This window comes from Megalops cyprinoides, chromosome 22 (genome assembly GCF_013368585.1).
Source record: "Megalops cyprinoides isolate fMegCyp1 chromosome 22, fMegCyp1.pri, whole genome shotgun sequence".
In the NCBI taxonomy this organism is placed as follows: Eukaryota; Metazoa; Chordata; class Actinopteri; order Elopiformes; family Megalopidae; genus Megalops; species Megalops cyprinoides.
In genome coordinates, this window is record NC_050604.1 from 18092461 (window position 1) to 18120038 (window position 27578).

General features: G+C 39.4%; 1 protein-coding gene across 1 annotated transcript in view; it reads right to left on the reverse strand.

Annotated features, from left to right (window-relative positions):
- Positions 1 to 7455, reverse strand: part of slit2 (slit homolog 2 (Drosophila)) — a 130389-nt gene extending 122934 nt beyond the window's left edge. Inside the window, exons 1-4 of the mRNA XM_036516585.1 lie at positions 6313 to 7455; positions 5393 to 5464; positions 4384 to 4455; positions 114 to 185 (exon numbers count right to left, since the gene is read on the reverse strand). Of these exons, the coding sequence (XP_036372478.1) occupies positions 114 to 185; positions 4384 to 4455; positions 5393 to 5464; positions 6313 to 6485 (389 nt within the window). The 5' untranslated portion in view covers positions 6486 to 7455. The remainder of the gene's footprint in view (positions 1 to 113; positions 186 to 4383; positions 4456 to 5392; positions 5465 to 6312) is intronic.
- Between the last annotated feature and the right edge of the window lie 20123 nt (positions 7456 to 27578).

The following is a 27578-nucleotide window of genomic DNA, read 5'->3' on the forward strand; positions in this document are numbered from 1 at the left end:
CTCCAGTCTGGATGATATATTCCAGGAAAAAAAAAAAAAAAACTAAATAAACAATAATTCCACGACGATCACCCAAAAGCAATAGTTAATAACTGAATAAGTGAGAAACTCACAGTCTGTAGAGCTTCATTGTCCCCAGGAACAGCAGTTCAGGAAAGACTTGAAGATTATTCCTATTCAGGCGTCTGGAAACAAGAGAGTAAATGTTACTGTGCAACCTCCCATTTAAATGATTTACGATTGAAACAAATATTGATGCCAGTTTGTTTAGTCATTCTTATTTTCAATTACACATAACTTGCATAGGGAGGCCGAGAGGCCTGTGTACTACTTGAAACAAAATAAACATGACATAGATATAAATGGTTAAAATATTCTGTAACACAAGTGTGTGTGTGTGTGTGTGTGTATATGTGTAACCTGGGATCGTTACTTTCACTTTAACATTGACAAACATCCCCGCAAAATAAACTTCTTATCTAAGTGAAAAGTTAGAGGCCAGCATCAAGCAAACACACTCTCAAAGGACGGTTAAAAAACAGATGTGGGAAAAACAAACAGCAATTCTGCTACGGTACGGAGAAAGAAAGGTCTTTACGGGGCAAACAAGCCTTCTCTCACAACTGACTTCTAAAAGCAAATTTTTTAAATTACATTTTCAGACCACACTTAAGCTTTAACATAATTAACATAATAATCACAAAAAAACAGATTTACAAGTAAAAGTCGGAGGGGGTGCTGCACAAAACTAATAACAAAAAGAGAAAGGACTGTAAAGCTAGCACTCAGTGAAAGAGTGAGGCGCAGCATCTGCAAACGGTAGCTTTCACATCACGCTCCGCTCCCCTCCACTCCATCTGGTTGTTAGCACCTCAAACAATCACCTCACTTATTCTGGTCATGCAATCGCTAAGTTGTGTGTTGCGAAGAACAGAGCCAGAGATGCGGCAACTCGGAGAAAAGCAGCATATCTCTACCTACTTTATCTGGTTTCACCAGTTCACTCCATTCCTGCTAACATGAAGTAAAGAGCTCCTCACAAAATAAAAAAATCGTATTTAGAAAGATCAGATATGTATTTCACGCAGTGAATGTGACATTCTTTCAACTGCCCAACCTTTCAAAAACTGCACTGAGGCGGTCATTTGTTATTATTATTATTATTTTTAACTGCATGAAATCTTTCAAAATGTCAGACGGTACTGACTTATCAAAACTCCAAACCAGTGCACCGCCCTCCCCTTCCACAGCGGGGCCCGGTTACATCACGGCTCTTAAATATTTCATTTCGCAGTGAAACAACCAATTCAATAATTAAGGAGTCGGCAGTGACAGAGTGCTGCCCAGGAGCTCGCTGAGAGGCCCACGTGTTGCGCGGCCCCCTTTTTTTTTTTCACCGAGTTTCTCGCGCTCTCTCCCGTCGAATGGCTGGAGACTACCCGGCGGTAACGGTGAATGAGATCATTCCTGTAAAAATAGCCTTGCCGCTTTTCAGAACTGAGTGGGCCGGGAGAGCGAACCAAGCTTTTTACCCGGGAGGTTGTCCGTTCAGATCCCAGGTGGCACTCTGCGGTTGTAACCTTGAACAAGGTACTTAACCTTAATGGCTTTGGCATATATTCCACTGTGTGCTTAGATAATATATAAAATATAAGCTAAATTGCACTGGAAAATTCTGTTCCTTAAACAAACACATCTTCTATAGTAACATTTAGACATACATATTTATACACAAGTTCTCAGTTGTTGAACTGGTTAAAACTGTATGCAGTAAATGATGTCGCTAATAGCTTCTAATATCCCCGTGAAATCTGTAATCTAATTCGACACTTTATATTGTAAATTTTTCCTTGTGTACCACAGTGTATTACCTTCTGTCTCCTCTATTTTACTGTATTCTGCTCTATCCAGGCTATGTGGCTATATACCTGTTCCTTCATTTTGATGATCCAGTTCAGCTATGTCATCAGCTAACATGCCTTGGCAATGAAAAAAGCTATTAAACAATAAGTAAACCCTGGGGACCGGTGTGAAATACACCATACAATCTGATGACAAAACCTGAAAACCCTAAAACAGATGTGACCAAAGCCAACAGCGCACACTTAAAAAGTGTCTGAAGACCTCCAACCCGAGGCTTCATAGCTATCGTTTGAGGTCCTTGGGTCTGGGTCGCTCGAAGCTGACGTTCAAGACGACTCATAGCGATATCAGCAGGAACGGAGTGATTTACAGTTTAACAATCCCAGTTTGGATGTCTCTCTTTCCCAACTCTTCCACCTCTGCAGCTATAAAGCAAACCTGAGAAAGTGAATCATAAAGGAGCACATGGCGAGCGGTGTCAACTCGGAGTCCTTCAGGTAATAAATTACGGCCCGCATGAATCTGCCCGGCGCTTCCTCGAACGAATCGAAACGCAGCGCATCGACCACATCAAACAAAGACGATGAAAACCTCTGGCAAACAGCTATTTCAATTACAGTCGATATGATTTACACCAGACGTTAAAGACGTAAGACGTACAAAGGAACTGTCCTCCAGAAGACAGCATCCAAGAGGTTTTTCGGGATTAAATCTCGCCCATTATTGGCTTCTGCTGCATGGTACTGGCTTATGCATATTATAGCCGTTTGCATTGTTAGTTTGTTTCCCCCACTGAGCTTCGTGGGTAAAGAGAGTATAACACTCTTACACCAAACGAAGCCAGACAAGCTGTTGAGCCACAGCTCGGATTAAAAGAGAGGAGCACGGTAGTTTTGTTAGGGCCTGATCCGCTGCATGGCCTACACCTGACAGCATTAGTCATGCCAGCCACACTGTGACCATCCTTAAAGGAGACCGTTTTATTTCTCAACATGTGGCCATCACCATAAATCCTTCAGTTTGGGTTTTTTGTCATTCTACTATGGCATACCATTATACAAGATATAATACTCCTAATAAAGTGTTCCAGATATGCGCACAGCCAATGATCCCTCTCCGCTGAGTGTCCAATTGTTAGATTACAATAACGTTTTTTTTCCTGGTTGAGCCTTTTGTGTGTCTCATAACATGCACCTCAAGATTTTTATATTACAGTTAATATGCTTAGGGATGTGCTAGACAATTACAGAGTGAAAGTGCTTTTGTATGCATACAGTAACCATGAGATTGTAGGTTATGCGCATCTGAAAAGACTGATTCATAACAACATTTCGCTCTAAAAAAATCCATTAGGTTCTATGGAAAGTACTACAATCTTCTCATTACCACTTGATAAGGAATTACAACATGTTGTATTTTCAGTTTTTGGCAGGGGAATGATCTCCCTTGTTGCCCCAATATAACAGAAGTGAGTTGCATGCTGGGTAAGCAAGCAACTGCTTTTATTTAACGACATTAAGCAATTTACCAAAATGGAAGATGCTTTCATTGGGTTGTTTTTTTTCTTTAAAAATAGGTAACAAATAAGTATAAAACAAAGACATGCACCAATTTGCCTCCGAACTATAAAAACTGTTAGAAACCTATTATACACAAAATCTGTTTTCCAATCTGCATGAACAAAAAGGGTGTATGCATTTGAAAGCAAGTCCTTAAAGCCAAACTCGGGTTTCCAGAGGAATTCTCCAAGAATTCAGTTTAGCCTGGGGATGAGTTGGCCTACAGACAACAATGTCTCTACATCAAATGGACGTGACAATCACAAACAAAAAAAAGAAAATTCATGGCAAGAATTATGACATGTCTGCTCAGGGCCTACAGCTGACATTTCCAAAAACACAAACCTGATATGGAAACACTATTCGTTCTGTTAAATTGGAAATCAAAAGAGGAGGAAATAGGAACAGAAACTTGTAAAGGTAACAAAGATTTACATGACAAGACTAATCTTCCCATGCTAAATCTTAAAAGAATTACCATTACATTCAAAACTGTCCTGATTCATTCAGACAGCGGCCCACCCCGCTTTAGAGGATCAACCCCTCCATAAATATCTGATTTATTAAAAGAATGTCTGAAATATGGAGACAATAAGTGAGAAGTCGGCTAAACTGTACTTTACCCTGAGACTCTCAGCGTTGAAATATGTATAACTGAGACAAAGAGTGTGAAGTCGTGAGATTTGGCAGGGTCCCTACAAAATACATATTGTGTCTTCTGAGTTCTCTTGGACGTGTGTGAATAACATTCGCATGCTGCCAAGCAGAAGATAGCAGTATGGCACTAATAAGCCTGTTTTACAATGAAAACCATTTTAAACCCATTTTACTCCATTTTGTACACAGGTAAAATTGTGACAAAACATGAAGTCGGATCAAACCGGAAGCTGTTCAAAGTGGAGCAAAAAAAGAATTAGACAGAGAAAAAAATGTGCAAGGTTAAATGGCACTGAGTACTTACAGTCTCTCCAGCTCCTTGAGGTCTTGGAATGCTCCTCGCTCTATAGTACTGATCTTATTTTCCATGAGTTGCCTGATGAAGAGATGAGGTGAAGGGGTCAGTCGACAAGTCTACTGGATTCCACTTAACACCTCAAATTACCTCCTGCACATTACCGGCACCCCGACCCCCATGGACCTGCAGTTTCGCCCACCTGGGTGAACTCCACCAGCCCTCACCCTGCACTGAGATTACGCGCACAAATTCACCGCAGTGGAGATTGCTGTCATCCGACACCCACATGGGCACATGTGCAGAGCGGAATTTTTTAAAAAAAAGCATTCCCTCTGCCTAGGAAATCCATTCTTACAGTGGGAAAACCTGCTTCCACAAGTGTTTTGCTGTATTAATTGGATATAGGGGAGCACACCAAAACTGCCATTACCCCCAGGAAATTATTGTCGTGTCTTTCACTGTTGCAATACTGTCTGTGTGTGTGTGTGTGTGTGTGTGTGTGTGTTTCCACTGCTGTTTGGTTGTAAACAAGTTCATCACTACATATCATGCATTGACATCAGACCTAATTACTGGAAACTCCAATACAAATTCTCAATTTTACAAACCAATTCAGGACATTTATACTCTAATGTGGCCCATGCTTATAGGTGCATGAAACCCATGCTTACCAAACTACATTTATTTTATGAAACTATGACATTACTTCTCAGGCCAGGTTCTGGATCAAGTTGTTCACAATAAACAAATTATTGTATAAATAATTAAATCGTTAGTTCCTTTATGATCACAATAGCAGTGTCTTTATGACATTTGCACAGAAAATGACCACAGTCACCACAAAACAACAACAACAACAATATGCAACAGCTTCTTTTGATCTGTGGTATTAATAACCTCATATCAAACCAATTATTTTAGTGGAATACACATATATCTGTCTTTTACCCAGCGATACTGTAAATCATTTAAAGCACATAATATATGCGTTATAATAAATGCTGAATATACTTACAATACTCTGAGATGCCTCAATCCAGCAAAATCAGATTTAGTAATTCTTGTGAGGTTATTTGCATTCAGATCCCTAGCAAAAGACAAAAAAGCATTAAACATTTAACATCTTTAGACAATATTTAAATTTCTGCTTTTTGTGGGAAGGGGATCTTTCAAAAAATAATGATGCAGTTACAAACAGAAATGCATTGTAGTATTGGGTACGTATTTTACCCTCATTCGGTCAACAGATGACTTTCTTCAAAGACACAAAACTAATACGTATGCTTCCAAAACTATGAGAGTGAATACATTTAGTAAATTACTTAAAAAGAGAAAACAATACGTTATTCTTTTGGACATTTAATGGGCAGAATCATTAGAGGTAGGTGTAAAAGTTGGGTGTTGCTTCTGCCTTGGGGGAGGATCAAGTTAATCGACTTAATAGCTGTAAACAACGCGTTCCGACACGATCTTGTCCAGTGTCGGTTAGGGTTTACATTCCGGATGTTTCCTCAAAATTTACGTTTATTACTTAAACGATACGATTTGTTATTGAGTGGATCGGGGAGTCGCATTTGTCAGCATATCGATTTGTGACCATAAGTAAAGCACGGGGACAGAAACCATGCATTTTGCAGCAACTGGAAAAAAAAAGATAATTTCAGGCACAATTAAATTTATCACAATATGCTGTAGCTTTCAATGTATAATCTTTTAGCAGAAGTTAACTGCGGTGCACTATTGCGGTATTGTGGTTGTCGCTACCAATGTGCACACCGCAAGTAATAACCGACCCGCAATAGCTCAAGCTACTTTACCCTCCAAATCCATTAATTCTGAGAATATACAGCCATGTCGTAACGTTCATTAGTAGTCACACTTCATGCTGTCTAATGAGCGGAAGAATGTCGCGGGTGAGCTCATTTATGTACTTACAATCGCTCTGTATTCCTGGGGATATTTCGCGGCACGTTGCGCAATCCTTGTCCGTGACAATCCACCGTGGTCCCGGAGCACGAGCACTGTGCCGGGCACGGCTGGGTCTCCACCGCGCTAAAACCCACCAGCAACAGTCCCAGAGAAAGCGTTGCGATCCGAAATATGCACATTTTCAGCAGTAAATGCTCTGTACGCGATACAAAGAGCTTTATTTATGGTAAACTGAGGTCAGTGAGTTTTTTTTTCCTTTTTCCTTTTTTTAAAGAGGCGATGTAAACTACCACGAAGTAACTAACATGAATCGGAGAAATAACCTGTTGGTTCTCTAAATGGAATGGATGTTTTTAAATAAATAAATTACATATCCTTGCACACACTTTGATGCCGATGTCTTGAGTCGTTCTGCCGTGTGAGCAGTAAGCAGTAGCTTGAAATAAAGTCACTTCTTCAGCCAACGCAAGTGCCGCACACTGGTCGTGACTGGATCACTGGTACCGCAGTGGTTTTGTCACAGAGTTAAACATATCAGAGATATGTATGGCTATATATACACGCACTGCATACATAGATGCACCGACTGCCCTGTAAAGCCCGATCAGTTCAGGTGGGACTGTGAGAATAACTATTTACAGCTTGGGTTGCAAGCCATTCATGCAAAAGCTTTTTACCGCAGGACCTCAGCAGAAAGGTATTGATTTCCTCCTAGACATCCATCATCTTGTCACTGAAAGTCGGAAGACCACAGTGTTTTAAATCCAACTTCCAAGTCCGCGAAACGCTATCGAAGCTGATTTGAGCGAGATGAGAACGGGCACGTCTGCGACATCCAGGACCAACCCTTCGCTGCTCTTCTCTCTCTCCAGAAATAAGAAGTCCCTCGTTTTTTCTTGAAGGCAGATCAAATGCTTGCAACAAGACGTCAGACAATTACTGCGCTTTGCTTCCCAAAGAAGACCTCTCTCCGACAGACACCTGATGACAAATGGGAAGGGGTAGAAGACTGCGGCTCCTCCTTTATGTTAATTACCCACCTCGTCCAGGCGGTTACCTCTCTGAATATAATTTCATAGCGATAAATCAAAAACAATGACGGTAATCCAAAATCGCTAGGAAAGTAGTACACAAACAGAGCCAATGACAGTCGTCCCGATGTAACAGCACACAAAAAGAAATGAAAGCAAAAAAAAACTGACCAAATCAGGTACGCAAAACCCAATTAATTTACATTTAAAATAGTTGCGTATGAATATGTCTTCTATTTATAGACGCGAAAATCCTCTTCTTTGACAGCTCTCATGTGCTCATTCAATCGTAGCTTTCCAGGCGTGGATTTAGTCAGCAAATGTTTTGTTTGTTCATAGTCCGATGTATGTATTCCCTTTTCTCACATGACGTGATTATAGAAGCTGGTAAAGTTGAACGTAACGGACTAACCCAACGGCAATCTGAAACTAAACAACTCCTTAAACCTACATGGTTTTGCGCTTTATACAAGGACCATAACCCCGCCTACAATCCCACCCAAAAATCTAATTCATAGCCATGCCTTCTGCCTTCTAGGGACCTGCTGTTATACATGGTCTCCAGGCGTATTAGCATAGGGCCGGAGAAGAGATATGGTGCATGTTTTAAAATTTACAGAAGTCAGAACAGAATTGACCTACAGTATCCACCAAAAATACAGCGTTACTGACATATGATTGTCATGGTATTTCTTATGTGTATGTTTATGATTGTTCTCCCTACTAATTATCGTGCTAAACTTGAATGATTCATACTTAAAGCGTAACACATCTGAAAGTAGTCTAGTTTTATTCACCCTCCTGAGACACATTCTGTTCTGCTTTATGGGACGGCTAACTTGCCTGCAGTATTTCTTTCTGTTGAATATTTCAAAGAATTAACCTAAATTCAAGTAAGACAAAAAGTGCTTTGTCACTGATGGGATTGTTACAATAAAAGGCTACATTAATATAAGAAAAAAGATACCAATATGATGAGATCCAACCTCTCAGCCTATCTGAACTCATCATTTATCTGGGATCTGAGGGGAATCCATCAGTGCGTCTAGGTTTGGTCTTCAAGGGCCCCAAATCTTCTAACTTCATTTTAAAAAACACTGTAAATTATTCCATGCATTCATAAGTCTGTGTGTGAAGAAATACTGATGCATCACTGTAAAATTTACCTTCTAGTGGAGTGATTTCCACCTGTGCTTTCTGGCATATCACTATTAATACCAACCAACATATTAGTTTGCTGTTTTTGATAATCTTATCCATAATCTGTTTGCGCATTTTGCTGTTCTGAACATCGCTTTGTGTGAGTGTGTTGGATGGCTGTGGGGAAGGGTTGGAGTGTCATTCATTCATTCATTTTATTTTAACCTTTCTTTAAAACAGGAAGGTCAACTGAGAACTAATTAATCTTTTACAGTGACAACCCGGGGATTTTTAAGGCAGGTAGGAATGCGAAGGATTGCGTAGCCAATCAGCTGTGGGGCAGGGGGGTGATTAGGTGGCCAGATTGAGAGCTTGTTTATGGGCTATTACAAAGAGAATAAAATATCCCAAGGGCATGGACACATTTTTGCACTAATGACCCCTCCCACCCCCACCCCCCAGCCCCCCAAGAGAGAAGAGGAGAGATCCAAGAAAAGAGCAGAACTTTCCTCTCCACTCATTGAGTTGGAATCCTCCAGGGCAGAGCCATGTCTGAGTGATCTCCAAACAGGTGGTCTGCACCTACTGTGAATGTAAAAAGGGGGCACATCTGCACTGAGAGGTCAACATAATGCTCTGGCCTTCACACTTATAGATAACTTTTTTTGTTTGTTTGTTTGTTTCTGCAAGTTGAGCTCATTTGCAAGACATATTTTCTCCTTTTTAAACCCTTTTAATGGATGCTTACAGACTGAAACGAATATGTTTCCTGTTCAAGCGGGTGACAATAATTGAATTCCAATGGGTGGCCTTTGATCTTTGATCTAGCTAAACTGGCTTTTCAATGGATGGTACCCAGCTGTGGAATGAGGAATTGTGTGTGTGTGAGAGGGTCATAATACGATGACTGTCCTGCCTTACTTCAGTGTCAGACTATAGTTGATATAATAAAAAAGCAATTCTGTCCTCTCCACTGTTTCTGTCTGCAGCAATTCAAGAGCAAATTAGCACTCAAGCTTTTGTTCAACCTAACTGAAATATGCCTTGTCCTAAATTTTGACTACCAAAAACTGAAAAAAGAATTTCAGTTTTCATCATTCCCATACAGCAATATGAACTGAACAGCAGCTAAAACAAATTGTTTGTGGTCAAACTAACCTTTACACATACATGCACATATGCATGCATATACACACAAACACAGACACGTTGAGTAGTTGAATGTCTTTGAGACACATCTGTGAGATCTTCCTCAGCACAGTAGAGAGCATTGCTATTTAATGGTCATACAAGAATCAAATACTCTGAAAACTGTAGCACCATTTCGTACAAAGTGGGGAAAGGAATGGCATCATAAAATGAAAGGACTGTAGACTTATCTAAAATAATGTAAAATGATGTTTCAAACTGTGGTCAGTCATCTACGCTGCAGCAATACACAGGAACAGACCAAGTGCATTTGTTGGAGATGACCCATGTACAAGTAGTGCAAGGAAGAGCTTTAGTTGCTGTACGTAATTGTGGAATGACGTCTGAGAAAGTCGTGATTGCCATCTTAAATTCATGGGATGTGCATGTACTGTATGTTATTATAGGTGTACAAGTGTTCTGGGGGCTTGAAAGATGGTGACACTGTTTCCAGTATGTTTCCTTTTTAAATAAACTATCCGGTGGCCCCATGGCCACACAAAGTCTCTGAGCAACCATGGAGTAGCCTGCTAAATAAACAGACACATCTTTTGCTTGTAAATCAAAAAGAAGGCATGTTTTATCAGGGCCTTGCAACTCATTACTTGCTTCTGAGAGGCTGCTTTAAGAGACTGTGGAGGCTAACCTTCCACTGAAGGAGAGGCAAACTGTCAGCTTGTGCATCCGTGAAGTATTAGCGCACTCCATTTTGCATTTGTGTGGTACTCCTCAAATCCAGCTATATTAGTCACAGCATGACTTAAATTATTTAGACATTTTCATATTGTCACAAAGATGTTGTCATTAACAGCTCCACAATGAGCACCTGCAAAGTCCTTAAACTGCATTAAGGATTGTTGTCTAAAAATCATCAGTTGTTCACCTATGAATGAGAATTTAACAGGTGAATTGAAACTTAAAATGCTTCTAAGTGATTTGGAATTAGTCATGATTGTAGAATCCACCAAACTACAGGGGAAGTGACAGTATGTACAAAGCAGACTCCATCTCAATGGCCTGGTTTAGTTTGTTATATTAAATACTTGGTATATTCAACCAAATACTTTTGATGTCTAATCAAAAATAAGATTTCCGGCCTCTGTCTTACAGAATAACAGGATAAGATGATGTGACTGTAGTCGTCGCTTACATAAGCGCTCATTTTGTCTTCTGTAAAACTTTATGCTTAATACGTACAATATGTCTTTATGTAATGTGTTTAATGTGCCAGTGGGCACAAATTACATATTCATAGTATATATTTTGGAACACTGGAGAAAAAACTGTCAAACTTTCAAAGCAATACAATGTTAAAATATTATTTAGCAGATGCGGTTGTTCTGCAGGTCGTTGTTGGACGCGTACGGAGGGGTTAAAGTGTGGTCGGTTTCATCTGGGTGTGTGCTGGGGTGTGTCAGGGCACGTGTTTGATGTCTGTTTTTGTTTTATGTAATTGGAAAACGGTATCCAACGAAACATGAGCCTGTGTATTGTGCCTGTGGAACAAAGATGACAGCCTTAAATCTTGATCTCCCACACGCTATTATCATTTTAAAGCATTTGTGTATTTAAACATACCTGCGCAGTGTAGTATGTTTTCCATCTACAAGAAGCACAACTGCATCTGTTGCTGTTGTGTTACCACCGCTTGCCACTGTCCTCTTCTCATCCTAGTTTATGCTTGGCTTTTCATTGTAGTATTATTACAGTTATACACAATGCGTATGAAAATAAACAGAGGAAAAACAAACAGTGATATAGTTCATGATTCATCACCTGTAGCCCAATAGGTTCAAGATTTTAAAGTCAAATGTATTGTGGAACAACAATTTCTCCCAAAGACTTGCTACAGAGAATTGCCATTTATGTAAATGTCTGAAACAGATGCAAAACCGACCCATATAAACTGCATATACTATACTGGGAACGGTACTGTTATTGATTGTTAAATTATGTCTATAATGCCGTAATTAGACTGAAAATTGAATGGAATTGAAATGGAAATGAAAAAAGTCATGTTATAAGGAAGAATTGAATTCTGAATGCCAGTATAGTGCTGCTGCTCAACAATTTTGTTTTTAATGCCTAGTTTGTTTAATCTCTTTGTAACCAAGTACAACCCTACCTGGTATCCATAGTTTAAAAATGAATTCTTTAAAATAGCAGCCCATAGCTTAAAAGCACATAATATGTATGCGTAAAAGGACAGGTTACTTTGGTTACTTTGCAGGATTGTGGAGAAATTATCATGTTGACAAATGACAAGGAATTGGAAATTATGGAGAATAATCTATAATTTTAATTCAATGCTTTTGATTTACAGTTAGTTTTCCCCACTACATTCTCATTTCCTACATTGTGTCTTGATAAGGCAAGGAACACGACTAGTGGAAATGCCTGAAAACCGATTTAAGACAGCAAAAAAGGTACATTTAACATGATACAGAAGCCCCTCTCTACCACAGGTCTCTGCAGACACATTCTATTCACTTCTCATCTCATTGGCCCTCTGACTCTGTTCACTGATACACTACTGATGGCCATTATGACCTGGCTGTAGTTTGACTGAGGGATCAGTGTCTGTGCTCATGTCTGAGACAAAGAACATGTCATAGCCACCTCATATTTATGGGGGGTGTGAAAGCAAGAGAAGACATTCCCATCATTCATTTCAAACACAAATCATGTTAAGTATTGAATAATAAACCTGTCACTCCTTCAAAACATCCATTTGGGCAAACAAAGAGGGGCTATTCACACCCTACTTCCATATTTACAGCCTGTTTATAAGCAGATGGTCTCTACACACATATGAATATCTTAAGGCATAGTGCTCAGAATTTTGATTATCTGTCTTCATTGTCAGGGTAGGAACCCAAGGTTTGATTAGTTTATAACTGTTATGCCTGTGAATTTGCACTGTGATGTAAAATTAAATATATCATCAATTAATGTTGACGAAATTCAATACAGCGTTTCCTTGCATTTGTGGTTTAGTGGATTTGATGTGAGATTCAGTTTTGCTGTTGCTACGGTAGACCTCTTTGCAGTGGGCAGATTCTAATCTTTTCATCTTACATGTTGTGCATTAGTTTCATGAGCATAAACAGTATAATGGATAAACAAGTCCCCCCCCCCCCGCGGGTTCAGGAGCTTATTTTGGTTCTGGTTTTGGTTTTTGTTTTTGGTTCAATTTACTTTAAGACATTGAACATAAACAGAAGCAATCTGTACCACTGTAGAAGAGAACATTCATAAGCAGAACCTGTGATACTATGCTCAAAGGTTCTCAAGCTAAAGAGCTGCAGTTACATCAAAGTAGGGTCCAAGGTAGCGTCTGATAGGAAGGATAGCGTTAAAGAGGAAAGTATTACATTCAATAAGCATTGAAAGAATTCCATAGTTCTTCTTTGATTGCATGGCAATTGTGTCTTTAGAACTAAAGTATACCGATGCGTGATACTGATTAAATGTTTTTAGCACCAATTTGACCAAGTGATCATTGATATTGGTCAGCTTCACAGTGAATATAATAGTGATGAGGGTGAGGATTAATGGATCATAAAATGGGAGAAGGCATGATGTGGTATTGGTAACTCATTGATCTGAACCAATAATAATGTTCTCTTGAAGTGGTTTTATTGGTTGACAGCATGTGGTAGCTTCCCTCTATAATGCCTGACTTCCCCATCACTCAAATATATCATGAAATATAAATACATATTTTTTACATAAAACCAACCTCAGTTAAAATAAAATTATATAATCATACTTCATCTCATCACGATACTGTATCAAATTTGCGTTCTCACAACATCACGATGAAATGTTGCCAGTACATGACATTCCAATGTTGTGAGAAAGACTAATCACAATGTTACTGTGCCGTGTTGTGACAACGGTTAGGAAATTCCTCCATCAGTTTCTGGTTACACAATGTCAGGGTGTAACATGACCAGAACTCTGCCAAAACATTAAAATTACCACATTGTTTGAAAGTCTTTTAACAATACATTACCACATTGTGACAACAGATAATTCCACAAATTCCGAACACTGTTGCAATGTACAGCTTTATATCCCCAAGCTCATATATTTAACTCATTAAATGGTATAACTGAATGACTTGCACCGTGATAATGATGGCATGATGATCTCAATTAATTTGCCTCATGAATGTGTTCTCTCTGAAGTTCACTTCCTCTGGTGACTTCTACAGTAAAATGCCTCTGCCCTTCAGTGATAGTTTTATCTGAAGATCGTATCATTATATACCCTTGCCAAGACCTTCCATGACTGTAAGGCTCCCTTAACCACCATGTAACGAACCTTAATGAGATCAATAACGATACCTTTCTGTGGTTGGCAGATTTATTGGGGAAAATTTTAAAGAGGTTTCGTAGAGGACCTTTTATTTCACACTGAAAATGCACTCTTGGTGCATAGCTTCCATTCTCATGACATCTGAGCCATCTATCCCTTACAATTTTCTGTGTGGTGATTTTTGCCTTCTAAGAAGAAGAGCCCTAGCATGCATTTTCATTACCGGTTCATTTTCACTGTCTGTTTTGCAGCAGTTTAGGCACAATATGCTGCAATGGTTGCTTGACTGTCAAGATGTGGAAAGGCAAGACTGTGCATGTTAAAAATGTCCACTTCTTTTACTGTAGTAGTCGCAAATGGGAATAACCATGCTGAGTGACCTCAACGAAGAATCAAATTAGCATTAATGTAGATTTTCTCACCTCGTAGGAACAATAACACCATGTGCCCCAGCAATCCCCAACAGCTAAAATGATTATTTGACATTATGTTCTGTGTTACAATGGAAAAATGCAGCGCTCCACACATACAGTGTTGGTTTAAAGCCTTTGAGCATAATATAAACCCTCAGGTAACTTTATTTTTGGTACCTTACCCTACAGTTGCCATAGCTTGACAGTGATCAAATGCATCATAACTGTTTTTAGTTTGGATATAAAAAAAACTAAGCTCAATACTGCTGAAAGAAATAAAATACTCTATACTGCTGATTTATATAAATATTGTTTTGACTGCTATTGTGCATCTCTGTATTTTTGTATTGAAAAGGTGAAATAAGTCACAGATATTGCTAGTCTTTGTCATCTACACAGCACATCACACTGGCACTCCTGGGAGAACTGTGACTCCATCGCTGCGTAAAAGTGAAAGATATGTATTACATATTTATAATGAATTATATCTTTATGTTTATTACAAGAAAACTCCACATCTGGTGACATATTCTGAAATTCAGAGAATACACAATGCACTGCTAGCTGGTGCTCCGAATATGAAACATTAAGAGAATCACAGTGTAAAATGCAGAGCACATCATCAATGCTATACATGAATAAAATTGGGGGCGGGATGGAGGCAATCAGGCTTTCACAGTGAGAGAAAAGCTGGCCTCGGCATGCAATTAGCCTTTGTAATCTCATTTAGATAATAAGAGATTCCAACTTGATGGTGGCGTTGTTAAACTGCTATCAATTATATCATACCTGCCATCTTTGGTTGGGGTGAATCATACGAGAAATGAGGTTAAAATGTTAAGCACAATATTATTCACATGGCATATAATTTGGCCTTTTTCCCCTGTAATCTATTGTAAGTACTGTGCTTTCTCACTGCATGCTGTACAATGAATAAGCCTACTCCACCATGAGTACTGTGAGTAGAGTACTAGGTATCCCACCTCTCAACTGAACATAAAGAGCACGGCTACTTTACCACATGCGATGTGTTTACATCTTGGTGTTTTTTTTTTGTTTTATTATGTTGCTGTGTAAGGAATGGTACAGAAGATGCATTTACAATTGCTATTTTTATTTTTCACTCATATTGTAGCGAATGATATTTCCCTTCATCAGGTGAGAATGCAGAGTGCTTTGGTTTCAGCTTGATTTCCATGGGTGGACGTGCTGCTTTATACAGCAGCAGGTAATCAGAAGCATGTTTAGTCTGCATGTTTTTGCTCATTTTTAACATAGCCACACAGACAACAGTAACGAGTATGCACACACAAACCTGCAAGCGCTAATCATTGTCTCAAGAGCTGCCATGTAGGAGTGGAATGACTAGCAGCTGACCTCTGGACACTGATGGAATTGTTCCACTATGCTTGTGATTATTGAATGAAAATGCAAACCAGCATTTTGAACAGCCCTGGGTTTACACGGTACGACTGACCTTCACCTGCTCGTTGTCAATGAGAAAAAGGCATCGGTCTCCCCCACCATGAACAGTGCATAAAAGAACAAATATTGACATTTCTATGAATCTGACAGGTTAATGTTTGCATTTTGGTTTGCTGGGCTGTTGTTCAGTAACTGGGGACAAAAAAAGCACAAATTAAGTCAGTGAGAGATACAGACATAGACCATATGAACTACACTACCCTTACAAAGCAGACTAAAAAAAGCAGAGTAGTAGACACGCCTGCAGGCTGAACATATTAGCCACATACCTTTTCAGCCATGAAAATGTCAAACTGTAATGCAACTGTAATGTGTCATTACCTCCCTTTTAAGCAAATGCTACTTTTTTGTTTCTTGTTCAATTATATGCACTGGGTATACATTACACTTATAGATTACCTTTTAATGAGCGTCAAAATTAAATGCACAAAACAATGAAGGACACTTGATTTCAGACCCTCTGAAATAAACCTGTATTTTTACAATCTCAAAATAATTCCTAAAAGAATGTTCAGGTGGCTGTCATGAACCAGTAAGGCCATTCATATTTTTATGGAGGTATCATTATTTAGTAATCACTTATGAACACTTGTGCATAGTGAACACTTGTGCATAGCAAGATAGTTAACACTCCTCAATTTGAATATGAAGTGCATTCTGGGCTTTGTACAAGCAGGAGCTGGTTATGGAACAATGAACTAAATTGCAGTGGCTTGTTTAACTGCTTAAAAACAAAGCAACCCACAACAAAGATTAGGAACATTTATCAAACTGTGTGATTGAGGCACAGTCTAAGCTCGCACGCTTGATTTAATTTCAGTTAACTGGCGTCATTGAAGCTTTACAATTGCCAAAATAATTTCACTTACCCCTGAACTAGTGTTATCTTTACAAAATCTCATTGTAATTCTGTGTTCATAGAAGAGAATGGCTGCACGTTTACATATGTGCATGTATTAAAGGCTACAGAGATGCTGTACAGTGAACAGCACGGACAAAACACACAAGTTACATGCAACACACAGCTGAAGCACTTAAATTTAAACGTGTAATTAACCCTATTTCAAGGTTTACCATTTACTTTTCTCATTAGCTGTAATGGCAGCCTTTCTCCTACTACAGAAAAAAATGTCTAGTTCTTTCAGAGAGTTGTCATGCTATGTGAAACCTTAGATTCTGCTGCCTCACTTATATCTACAATAACAGTTACAGCTTTTAGGAATGGTCACTTGCATTGCAAAGTATTCAGCACAGCACCCTTAAATTTTAAATCAGTTTTTTTTTTTTATGATACGCGTTTTATCATACATAAGATTAATCAATCAGTGGATTGCATTGGGCTCACCTCAACCAGCCGCAATGTGTAACACTCACCTGGTTGATGCACGGCCGCCATTTGGAACGGCCGCAACATGCAAGTTGAGATGGAAGGGAGGGATCTATTTTAGCCAATCAACCTGGGGAAGGACTAAACGGCCATATTCAAAGTGCCCATTTAAGAATTCAACCAGCCCACTGGGGAAGCCTGTACTCTTCGCAGTAGGTGCCAGGGAATCTTTAACGATCACAGTGACCATCACACAGTCCCTTAAGCATGAGGAGGTTACAGGGTGTTATGCCTGACGGCTAATTTTTATAGCCATATCACACTTTACTGCAATACATTATTTATCACATGCAGCTAACAGCCCTACAAAAAGCATGACACCTCCACTACACTTGACAGCCTTTCATTAAAAGTCAAACATTAACAATGGCATTTCACGACGGAAGCGGGAAAGCTTGAGAGGTTTTAATGAATTGCTTTTTTAATTAACTACAGTCAGGCTTTATCATCATGAAGATGGGCTTTAATCGTTTTAATTTTGTTAACTCCTATGGCATCTCTGAACCCCCTCCGTTGGGATGAAATATATTAGCACTCTGAGACCTGTGGCTGAAATGCAGTATTAAAGCCTAAGACTCACACTGAGTAGAGCACTCTCAGCACGCACCATTTAAACAAAGTAGAAACAGCTATGTCTGCACATGTAATGTAGCTATATGTGTACAAGTATGGTTTTGTGAGGCAGGGGCACACTGTACCTCATGTACATTACAACATTGTATTGCATATGCTCCCTGCAAACACACAAAGTAACCCCTGCCATGCATAAAGGCATTTATACTTTCTAGAGTTTCTATCACACTGTTTTTGCAAGCCGTCAATAAAGGCTTAGTTTTAAAGCTTATTTTGGCACACCGTCTTCCCTTGAGTGATCATGTGGGTTACGACTTCTGAAGTTGTCCCAGCAACCAATGTGTTTTTATTTAGGGTGAATTTCCCTTCTATCTTCCTATCAAATGTAAACACAAAACCTGGACTTTTTTTTACAGGTCAACCTTTGGTACATCGAGTTTATCCTCGTGAGCAGTCTTGTTGACATGTTTGACAAAATATACAGTACAAACACTGTTTATCACTCTACATTGTATATATTTCATTCCTCTGAGTCTTTAAACAAGGAGAAGGAGCTGTGTTTTGAAAATGAAAATGTCTACTGTCTGCCAACCAATATAAAGTGCTTTGAGCTTCACTCTCTGCACAGATATTATGTAGCTGAGTAACACAGGATTGCTCAGAACTAACAGATGGATATATTTTTACATACATATGCAATGCAAGTAGAAAAAAAGAACAGCACATTAGCAAGTTGCTGATATTCGCATATCCTGCAATATCTGCATTGTAGCAGCTGTCCCCTGTGAAGCTGCAGTTGCAGGATTTGTGACAAGCTCTGCTGCTGCTGCTGCTGCTGCAGATATTTATTTTCACAGCATTCCACGGTGAAAGGTACATAGGTTAAGGCGTGCGGGGGGGGGGGGCTTGGAACAGACAGGGGAGTGCTCGTCTGCGCGGGTCTCGCGGGTGATGCGTCTGGTATTGCAAGGTGGCAGCGAGAGGAAGGCCCTGGGAAGACCCGCGCTAAAGAGAGCAGCGTGGGAAAAATCAATAACACTCTCCCTCCAGACACATCCGCGTCTGAGGAGGAGACAATCATCTCCTCCTGACTGAAGTGCTTTTTCCCCCCTCTCACACTGCAAACAGAGCCACCCGAAATGGCACTTGCTCGCCTACAAAACCTTGACATTCACTTCCTGGGAAAAGGACATGTGACTATACGGCTAAATATGACATTTAATACAGAAGGAATATGGATTGAAAATATGTCAAAAGATAAAAGCGTATCTGTAGACTGCACAATATATTGACTTGTAATTTTCAAATTATGGCACTGTTGCAGGGTTTTTTATTTTTTTTGCTTTTTTTTTTAAAAAAAAAACATTTGTAATTTTACAACACATATTCTAATTTGTCTGTTGATTAACAAATTCAGTTGCGCATGTGTTTTTTTTTTCTTTGGTTTCCTTAAAACTTTCAAAGGTTGGGGGACAGAAAAAACCTTTTGTTAATCACTGGTAGGCCTCTTTAGCCGTACCACAAATCTTCCGAAACCTGCTCGCTGCACTAGCCACTCGACGCACTTGCTAATACACACATCTCCATTCCATTCAGTCTGAATGTCTCCCAGCTTGCGGAAAACAAATCGCTCAATTTAATCAGTTCAGGCAGTTCACAGACAAGGATTGGTCCAATTAAACTGGCCTGGGGGCATTACTCGAGTAAAAAGAAAACTTTCCATTTCTTCAGTAGGCTATGTGCTCCTGATTTTAAAAGCGGCTTTGCAACGAGTAGACGTTGCTCTAATAAGGATTTTTTTTTTTTTTATTAAAAAGGAGGTTTTGTCCAGTTGGATGTATGAAAAGACATGAATGGTATTCTTAATTGTTGGTGAGCCCTGCAGCTAGCTATCTGAGTAATAACCTTTCCACTAGTGGATTCGCTTCAAAAGGGGGCTTTGCCTTGCATTGTGCAGCGTTCCGTTGCTGGAATTCTATTTCCATCCTTACCCTATTGAAACCGCTGTACAGTAAATAAAAGAAAAAGAGGGAATCACAGGACCGACGGAGGGCTGCGTTTTCCACAATACAGGCATCATGCAACCTGCTTCCAGTTCCACTTCCCCGTCGGACTGAATGGACGGTGTTTTTCTTTCTTTTTTTCTCGGTGACTGTTGTCCATTGCCAGTAGGTTAATTGAGGTCACTCTGCATGTTCCTGGATTCTCGCGCAGGGATTTCGACATCCTGTCACAAGATCATTATCGGACCCTGAACGCTCATCTGCTGACACATCTCAGAAATAGTGCTTCAAGGAGAAATTGCAGCTTTTCTTCCCTGGTTACTTTTCAAAGGCTGTTCAAAATACACAGTGTTTATGCTGTCTTTATTAAGATATTATAAAACGGCAGACAAATCCAAAATGGCAATCTCATACTATTTCAGCAAGTATAAGTCTACAGAGAAAACAAAACCACACTTGCAAATTGGTAATTCACTGGATCGGAGGGCTTGTCTAAATCTGATGGCTCGAATTCTTTCGAATTCACTAGCTAATTCAATTTGTACTTCCCAATGATGTTCCTCTGTGAGAAGTACATTCTCTGATTTCTCCACCCACCGCAGCACTAGAACGAGTTCCGCTAAGCCACTGGAGGCCTGAATTATTCTTTTCAAATCGTGAGGCAAATAAACGAGGCATTGTTAGCATCACATCTACCGGCCAGGATGACATGCGCTGGTGAGACTCTCAGGTCTAAAGTTCAGCGCCACCCTTGGAAAATGAACCTCAGGATGCAAAAACCTTTAACTTATTCACTATCACAAGCAAAACGAAATTTTCTCGAGAGGCACGGTATGCGCTATGCGTGGAATCAGTGCGTCAGTGTCCCTGTCCCCAGCATAGCTCAGACTCTTCCCTGGGAGGATGCTAGCCTCTCGAGTCTATAAAAGCGTTTCCCATAAGAAAAACGGTCCAGTGTTACCCAGGCATTCTGAGCACATCCTTCTTCACCATTCACACAGCGTTCCTCAGTGGGAGCTGTGAATGGGTATTATATTTTAAGTGCTCTGCACTCAAGCCACTCTTAGATTGGTCTGGCAATATCAAAAACATGTGTTTGCTTTTTAACCCCCTTATTTTATGATTTGTACAGTATATATGTAGCTACACTTATGTCATAGTTGAAATAGTGCTAAAATCCACATTTGCTTCAGTGCTGGCACACCTTTTTATTGGAATTCCACTGGATACAGAAATGAAGTGAACATTGCATTTAGAGTAGGCCTATAGTGATAACAGCGACTCCAGTTCCACAGTACAAGACTCAAATAACATTCAGTTGAGTCACTGAAAACGTTTTTAAACTTTAAAATTACTTTAATGTATATGGATACAAACGCAGCCATTCTATATTATTATTATTCATTTACAATGTTTATTTGACAGATAGTCTTGTCCTGGGAAACTTAAAACACAATGCAGAATACAAATAATACACAGGCAAAGTCAGATGCAATACAACTCATACTGCAGCATACAACCACCTTAAAGACAACACTGCCATCTGATACAATTAAAACACAAATCCAGTTCAGAGACATGAATTTTAATACAACAAAAGGGGTAAGTGTTACTTTCGATGCATGTGTAGGGGCATTGATCTTTGGCTTGGAGTCTGATGAAGTGGTCGCACCTTGCCGTGGGCCAGGTTTGCTGACCCTCCCATTCGGACACCATAACAGTAATAGATATAGGAGGAGATGTGATGGAGGAGGGGTGCAATGAACAGGTGACATGAAGAAGAAATAGAGTGGGATTTTTAAACATGTGGATGGGACAGGTGTGTTAATCATGTAGGATGTTCTGAAAATTTCCTTCCAAATCTTCGTTTGGAATATCAATTAGTAACAACTGAGATAAATCATAACTATCTGCCTCTTGCCATGAGTATGTTAGCGCAACCAAAAACAGGCAAGTTCTTCATCCAATTGGCAAATATGGGCTGCCATTACAAACACAGACTATAAAACAGAGCAAAGGACTCCTAGCAGTGCATGATTACAGTATTCGGTACATTTCTGTGTTTTGGGGAATATTGTTCAAGGATGGCCATTTTTGTGATTTGTGAGGTGGGAATGTGTTGTCTGTGCTGCGTGCCCCCTCCTATCTGTGTCATACTTTATCTGTCCAATGAATACAAACATTACTACCCAAAGCCACCTACCTGTCACTTTCCTAATGTTTACTAACACTAACCTAATTATCTGTTATCCCCTGATGAAAACTGTTATGAAGCGGGTAACTAAGTCTGGGATAACGGAATCTGCATAGACAAAACAGCCTCAGCACATTTATGAACGTACAAACCCCAAGATAAACAGCATCCGCACACACAAAACAAGATAAGGTGAGTGGAGACATTTTTATAAGTTCAGAGAGGACATGGTGCAGGACCAAAGACTTCTCCATTATGTGTCTGTGGTAGAGCAGGAACAGGAAGTGGAGCAGCAGTGAAACCTGGTTTATGGGTTTCTACTGCATTCTGAGAACATACTGCATGAGTCCTCAAAAGAGAATAATTTTCATCTATTTTCAGGCTCCCTGGCAATGATTGCAGTAAATGAAAATTCCTATTATGGCATAATTTCAAGGACTGAATTTGAAATACGACTTTAAAAACGATTACGTTGTCACACCTGATTATTTTGATCAGGCACTTGGAGAAAGAGTTCCAGTGTGGGGAAGTTCAAGACCACCTGCTTAAATTGTTTTTAGTACATACTTACATTTGATTCACCTATTTCAAACCACTTCAGTTTTTATTACACAGAATTGTTTTTGTTTAACCAATTAAAATGTATGAATCTGAATAATGATTGATATCTTTAATTGGCTTTCCTAGTACACTGTAAGGGAAATTTTAGAAACCTGAGGCATGTTGCTAAATAATGCTTTGCTGTTGAGTAACAGATGGTACATTGTTGACTCCAGTGAGCATGAACTCCTAGGATCCGCCAAAATCATGTCCTAGCACAGCGATCCCTGGCACACACCCATGCAGTACATAAGACACGATCAAACCGTCCATAGCTGACAGGTAAACGCAAGAGCAACCTTATCATACTACCTATGCTACCTAAAGCTAAGTATTATTCCTCAATATCTTTATTCACTCACAGTCTAATCATGTGACTCATTATACCTGTACATTTTAAATGGCTATAATGTACGCATGTGCATCAAACTGGTACTGCATGCAAATGCAGTTTGGAACTTTGAAATTTTTACCTACTCACAGAGTAGTTGGTTGATGTTATATTCTGTTTTAAAGACATAGCAGTAACCAGAACAAAACTTGAAAAATCTGTTTTAATGGCACTTGACAGAAACAATGATAAAAACCTTTTCTGTACTTTGATATATAATCCAAATTATTGAAATGCTTTCATTTTTTCCCACTGACAGGCACCACGCAAACTACTATTTGCACAGCAAGCCAAAGCGCATTTGCTTAATTCTGCACAGGCACTGACTGCAAGCTTAGCTGGACAAAATAAATCACTCAAATTAAAGGTTGCCTGTAACAACAATTCAAGGAGTTCAATGTTATCACTTTGATGAATCTGTTCATTTTGGAGAGGCCTGGAAACAAACTCACAACCCCCGTATTGCTGTATGAATGTTCCACCCAGTGTGCCTGCAGCTAGACTGTTTCATTAGGTTTATTATTCCAGTTTGGCCATGGAGGTAAGCAGAAAATTGTGAGCAAAGAAATTAACAGAGGCGCTTACTTAATTTCGTGGAAAAGTCTTTGATTATGACCTACACACTTTTTGAACCTTATTTCATGCTGTTTGGGTTATACCTTGGAATTATGTTCCTCTTGCTTGTCAAAGCGAACTTATTCTAAACAGATTCAGTCAGCCTTTTGCCAAATTATCCCGAGAGTCTCCTGTTTTATTTTTTCCCCTGTCCAGAAACAGGGAGGTAGACCATTCTTTTATTTTACACTGCACTAGATTAAACAGACCAAAGTCTGGGGTATTTACATGCTTAGTACAATGTCAACCCCAATATCTGATCATGACAGCATTCCAATTTTGACTCCTGCTTACTCTTGAAAGACCACAAAACCACACACACACACACACACACACACACACACTTTACTTAGTAATGGACAGAGATGGGATCCAGGACCCCTTTTGTTTTGTTCCAGAGGGTGTGATTGGCAGGATGCCCCGCTTCAAAGGGAACGAAAGAATTCAGCTGAAACATTATTTCAGGGTTAAGGAGAGTGGTACAACAATGGACCATCCGTCCCAATTGTTAAAGAGACGTTTCTTTTGGGGGGGAAGCTGATTTAATTCCACTGGACACTTTCCTGGGGTGCGGACTGAAAGAACAGGGATTTCCCAATGTTTGGGGCTTTTCAGCACTCTTAGTAACTCTGGACTTTGGTGTTTTCGACACCCCAATTACTTCCCAAACGTGCAAAAACATTTAGAAACACTCTTTTAACACCGAAGAGCAGAGGTGAAACTATTACAGTTTCACCTCTGCAACTACAAACTATTACATTACATTTACATTACATTTCACTTTGACAGCAGGACTGGCCAAACACATACATCTGAATAATATATAATTGGCAACTGTACTTATATGATAAATCATATTCAGTCAGTCATTCAGTTTTTCTTCTCAGTTCTAAACAGTCTGCCATTGGATTATCTAACTATATAGTATATTCAAATATCACACAGTTTAATATAGCATTTTTCTTTTTTTGGGGGGGGGGGGATCTTAGAGTAAGAACACAAACACATGTGAAATTCATATTGCAGGACAAATAAAGTTCATAAGACAAGTGACATAATCATGTTTCTCATTCCTTCAAGCCTCTATTCTGTAGACACCATTGAGTAGTGCTACCTTTGGAAAATCACAATATATTAAACTCTGCACATGCTGGCTTATGATAAACAGCAATAATTCAATTTTATATTTTGAGCACCTAAAGTATGAACTGCTTTAGAAACAGTGTCATGCAAATCCATACATATAAACAAATAGCTTCAGATTAAAGTGTGTCTGTTATTTCAGCACAAACTAGTAGATCTGAATGAAGTGAAGCTGGAAGCATGTTTTCAGTGATCAACATGAGGATCCTTGAATCCAGATCTTATTTTTTACATTGTCTCTGATGAGCAGACTGCAGTTAATGTTGAGTGCAATTTCAATAGAACTTAACGACTATGCTAGGGTCTATTAAAATTCTTGTGTCAAACATCAAGGTCAATTATTCAGGGTCATGACACAGAAGGAATGCTGTTTGATTGGTTGTGGTTTGCCTGACTGAACAGAGAGCAAAAATAATGTCTCTGGGAGCCCAGACAGACCACATGTACTTTCACTGAAGACGGTCATTAATTCAAATTGTTATCTTTGTTTAATTGTTACATCTTTAACTTGGAACATCTGTTAATCCTGAACATGCAGACTTCTAACGTGGTGCTGCACCCACAACTGAATGTTTTGATATGATGTTCCTTGGCTTTAAAATACTTGGCAAATATTGTCTCACGTCTCAGATTCGCTTCTAAAGTCTGTGCCTAACTAACTGAAGCTGTCAAAGTTTCCATGTCACTCCTGCGTTTGACTGCCAACAGCATTCTGTATTAAGGAAAAATTGCGCTTTGTAGTTTCTTTTGAAATTACAAAGTGGGAATATGGTGTGTGGGCTCTAATGCTTTAACAAGTTCATCGAAAAATCCATGCACACTTTGGTTATAGCGATACTTTGGTGCAACCGTCTATGTCCCCATCTAGATGGCTTTCACTCCGTTCCACTTTAAGCCCTTTATTATGCAATTTAATTCATGGCTGGATTTGAAACGAGACACTAATTTGAAGGAAAGGAACGGTATATCAGCTAATGATATTCCACAGCCCAGCCAGACTGCCCTTAGGAAGCAGCTGACATTCAGAACACCAGAGGAGTGTGGTGACACACTCTACTGCAACGTATAATGCATTAAAATACTAATCACAAACTTGTTGAGTTATTCATCAGCATTGCAATAAAATGCCCTGATATGGCTGCTACTACATGATAGTGCACAGTAATGTACTTGAATCATAAACACTGCCATTAGTATTCTGAATGTCTGGATCTAACAGTATAAGGTAAGGTAAAAGGCTTTGGCTCATCTCATCAAAGAACATTGAAAACTGAGAGTCTGAGGCTGTTAACTCATCTTTCGCTGTAAGAAGCGATCATCAATCTCCTTTCAATTGGTTGAGAACAGACCATAACCCCAAATTAAGCTTCATCATCTTCATCACCAAGTGTGGATATTAATTAATAAGAGAAATACTTCCACCACTGTGTCAAAGAGCTCTGTGAGATCAATATGAAGCTTTGCTGGAGGATAATTTGAGTGTTGACCATTGTCGGTGCACAGAGAACATGACAAGTGAATACATGAAAGTGCATTACAGACTGACAGCAGGGCCCAAAGGTCTTCACTACATATCCCACGGGGCCTCCCTCATTTCTTCCTGCATCACCCAATCAAAGGGAAATGTCTAAAACAGATAATTATCTTTCTCACTGTGTTGCTACCCCTCCTGTCTGACATATTACACAAGACTTTGCTTGAAGTGGCATTCAACTCTCAAGGCTGAAACGACTAACAGGACTGAAAAAATTAATTTTCAACGTGTGGGCTGAACAGATACACATTATCTACTGGAGAAATTTACTCTTACCTGTAAATGACTTCATACTACCATATGACTATGCATATGCAGTGTGTAGTCACTAAATAAAAAATAATATCATATGTGATGTGATATATTACTCATTCAAACTTACTGCAAATTACCATTACATATGTGTTTTTCTTCCAACAAGGGACAACAGTGTCTGCAATCAGCTCAACAGAACACGAGACAGCATCATGCCAGACATGAAAGAAATAATAGTTGAATGCCTTGCTTTAATAAAAGGAATGACACTAATAATAAGGACTGTATGAAGTTACTCTTCATGAAATTACCTCACATAGATGTACATGTGTATTCAGTATGTAGGTGTATGTCTGTTAGTTGACATCATTTGTAGTTTTATTGGTTGGCACAGGCATAATGAGTAGCTTATATGTTATGTTTGAAATAGCAGCCTAGTGGAGAAAACCCTCCCTAAATAGGATGAGTAAGATGGTTTCTTAAAAATGGTAATTCAACCTCACTTTAAAAAAGGAATGCTCTCCATCACCTTAAGTAATTAATAACCCATTCATTCAGCATAAAGCTTGGCTATTTTCATTATTTCACCGAGTAATTCATTACTTTACTAGAAACGTTAGCAATAGCGAAGCATTCCACAAGGAGTAGTCATGAGCTGAGTCAGGATCGTTAGTGTGCAACGTGTAATGGCTCAGTTGGCATTGCAAACAGCCTTGACATTGATTAAATGGACCCCCTGACAGTGACATATATGATACTGTTGACTAATGGTGCCTGAAGCTGCACATGGGTGCTGTTGATCTGACCTCACGTAGAGCAGACAACCGATTGGGAAATACCCTATGGTGCGCTAGAATGACCTGGTGGCAAAGGGGGACAGGGCGGCTGTCACCTTAAAGGAACAGGTAGGGAATACGGGCTGTAGAAATGGGTTTCAACATAATGTAAACAGCAGAACCTGCTAACCAGAGGTTCCTCTGACATTTTTCCTCTAGTT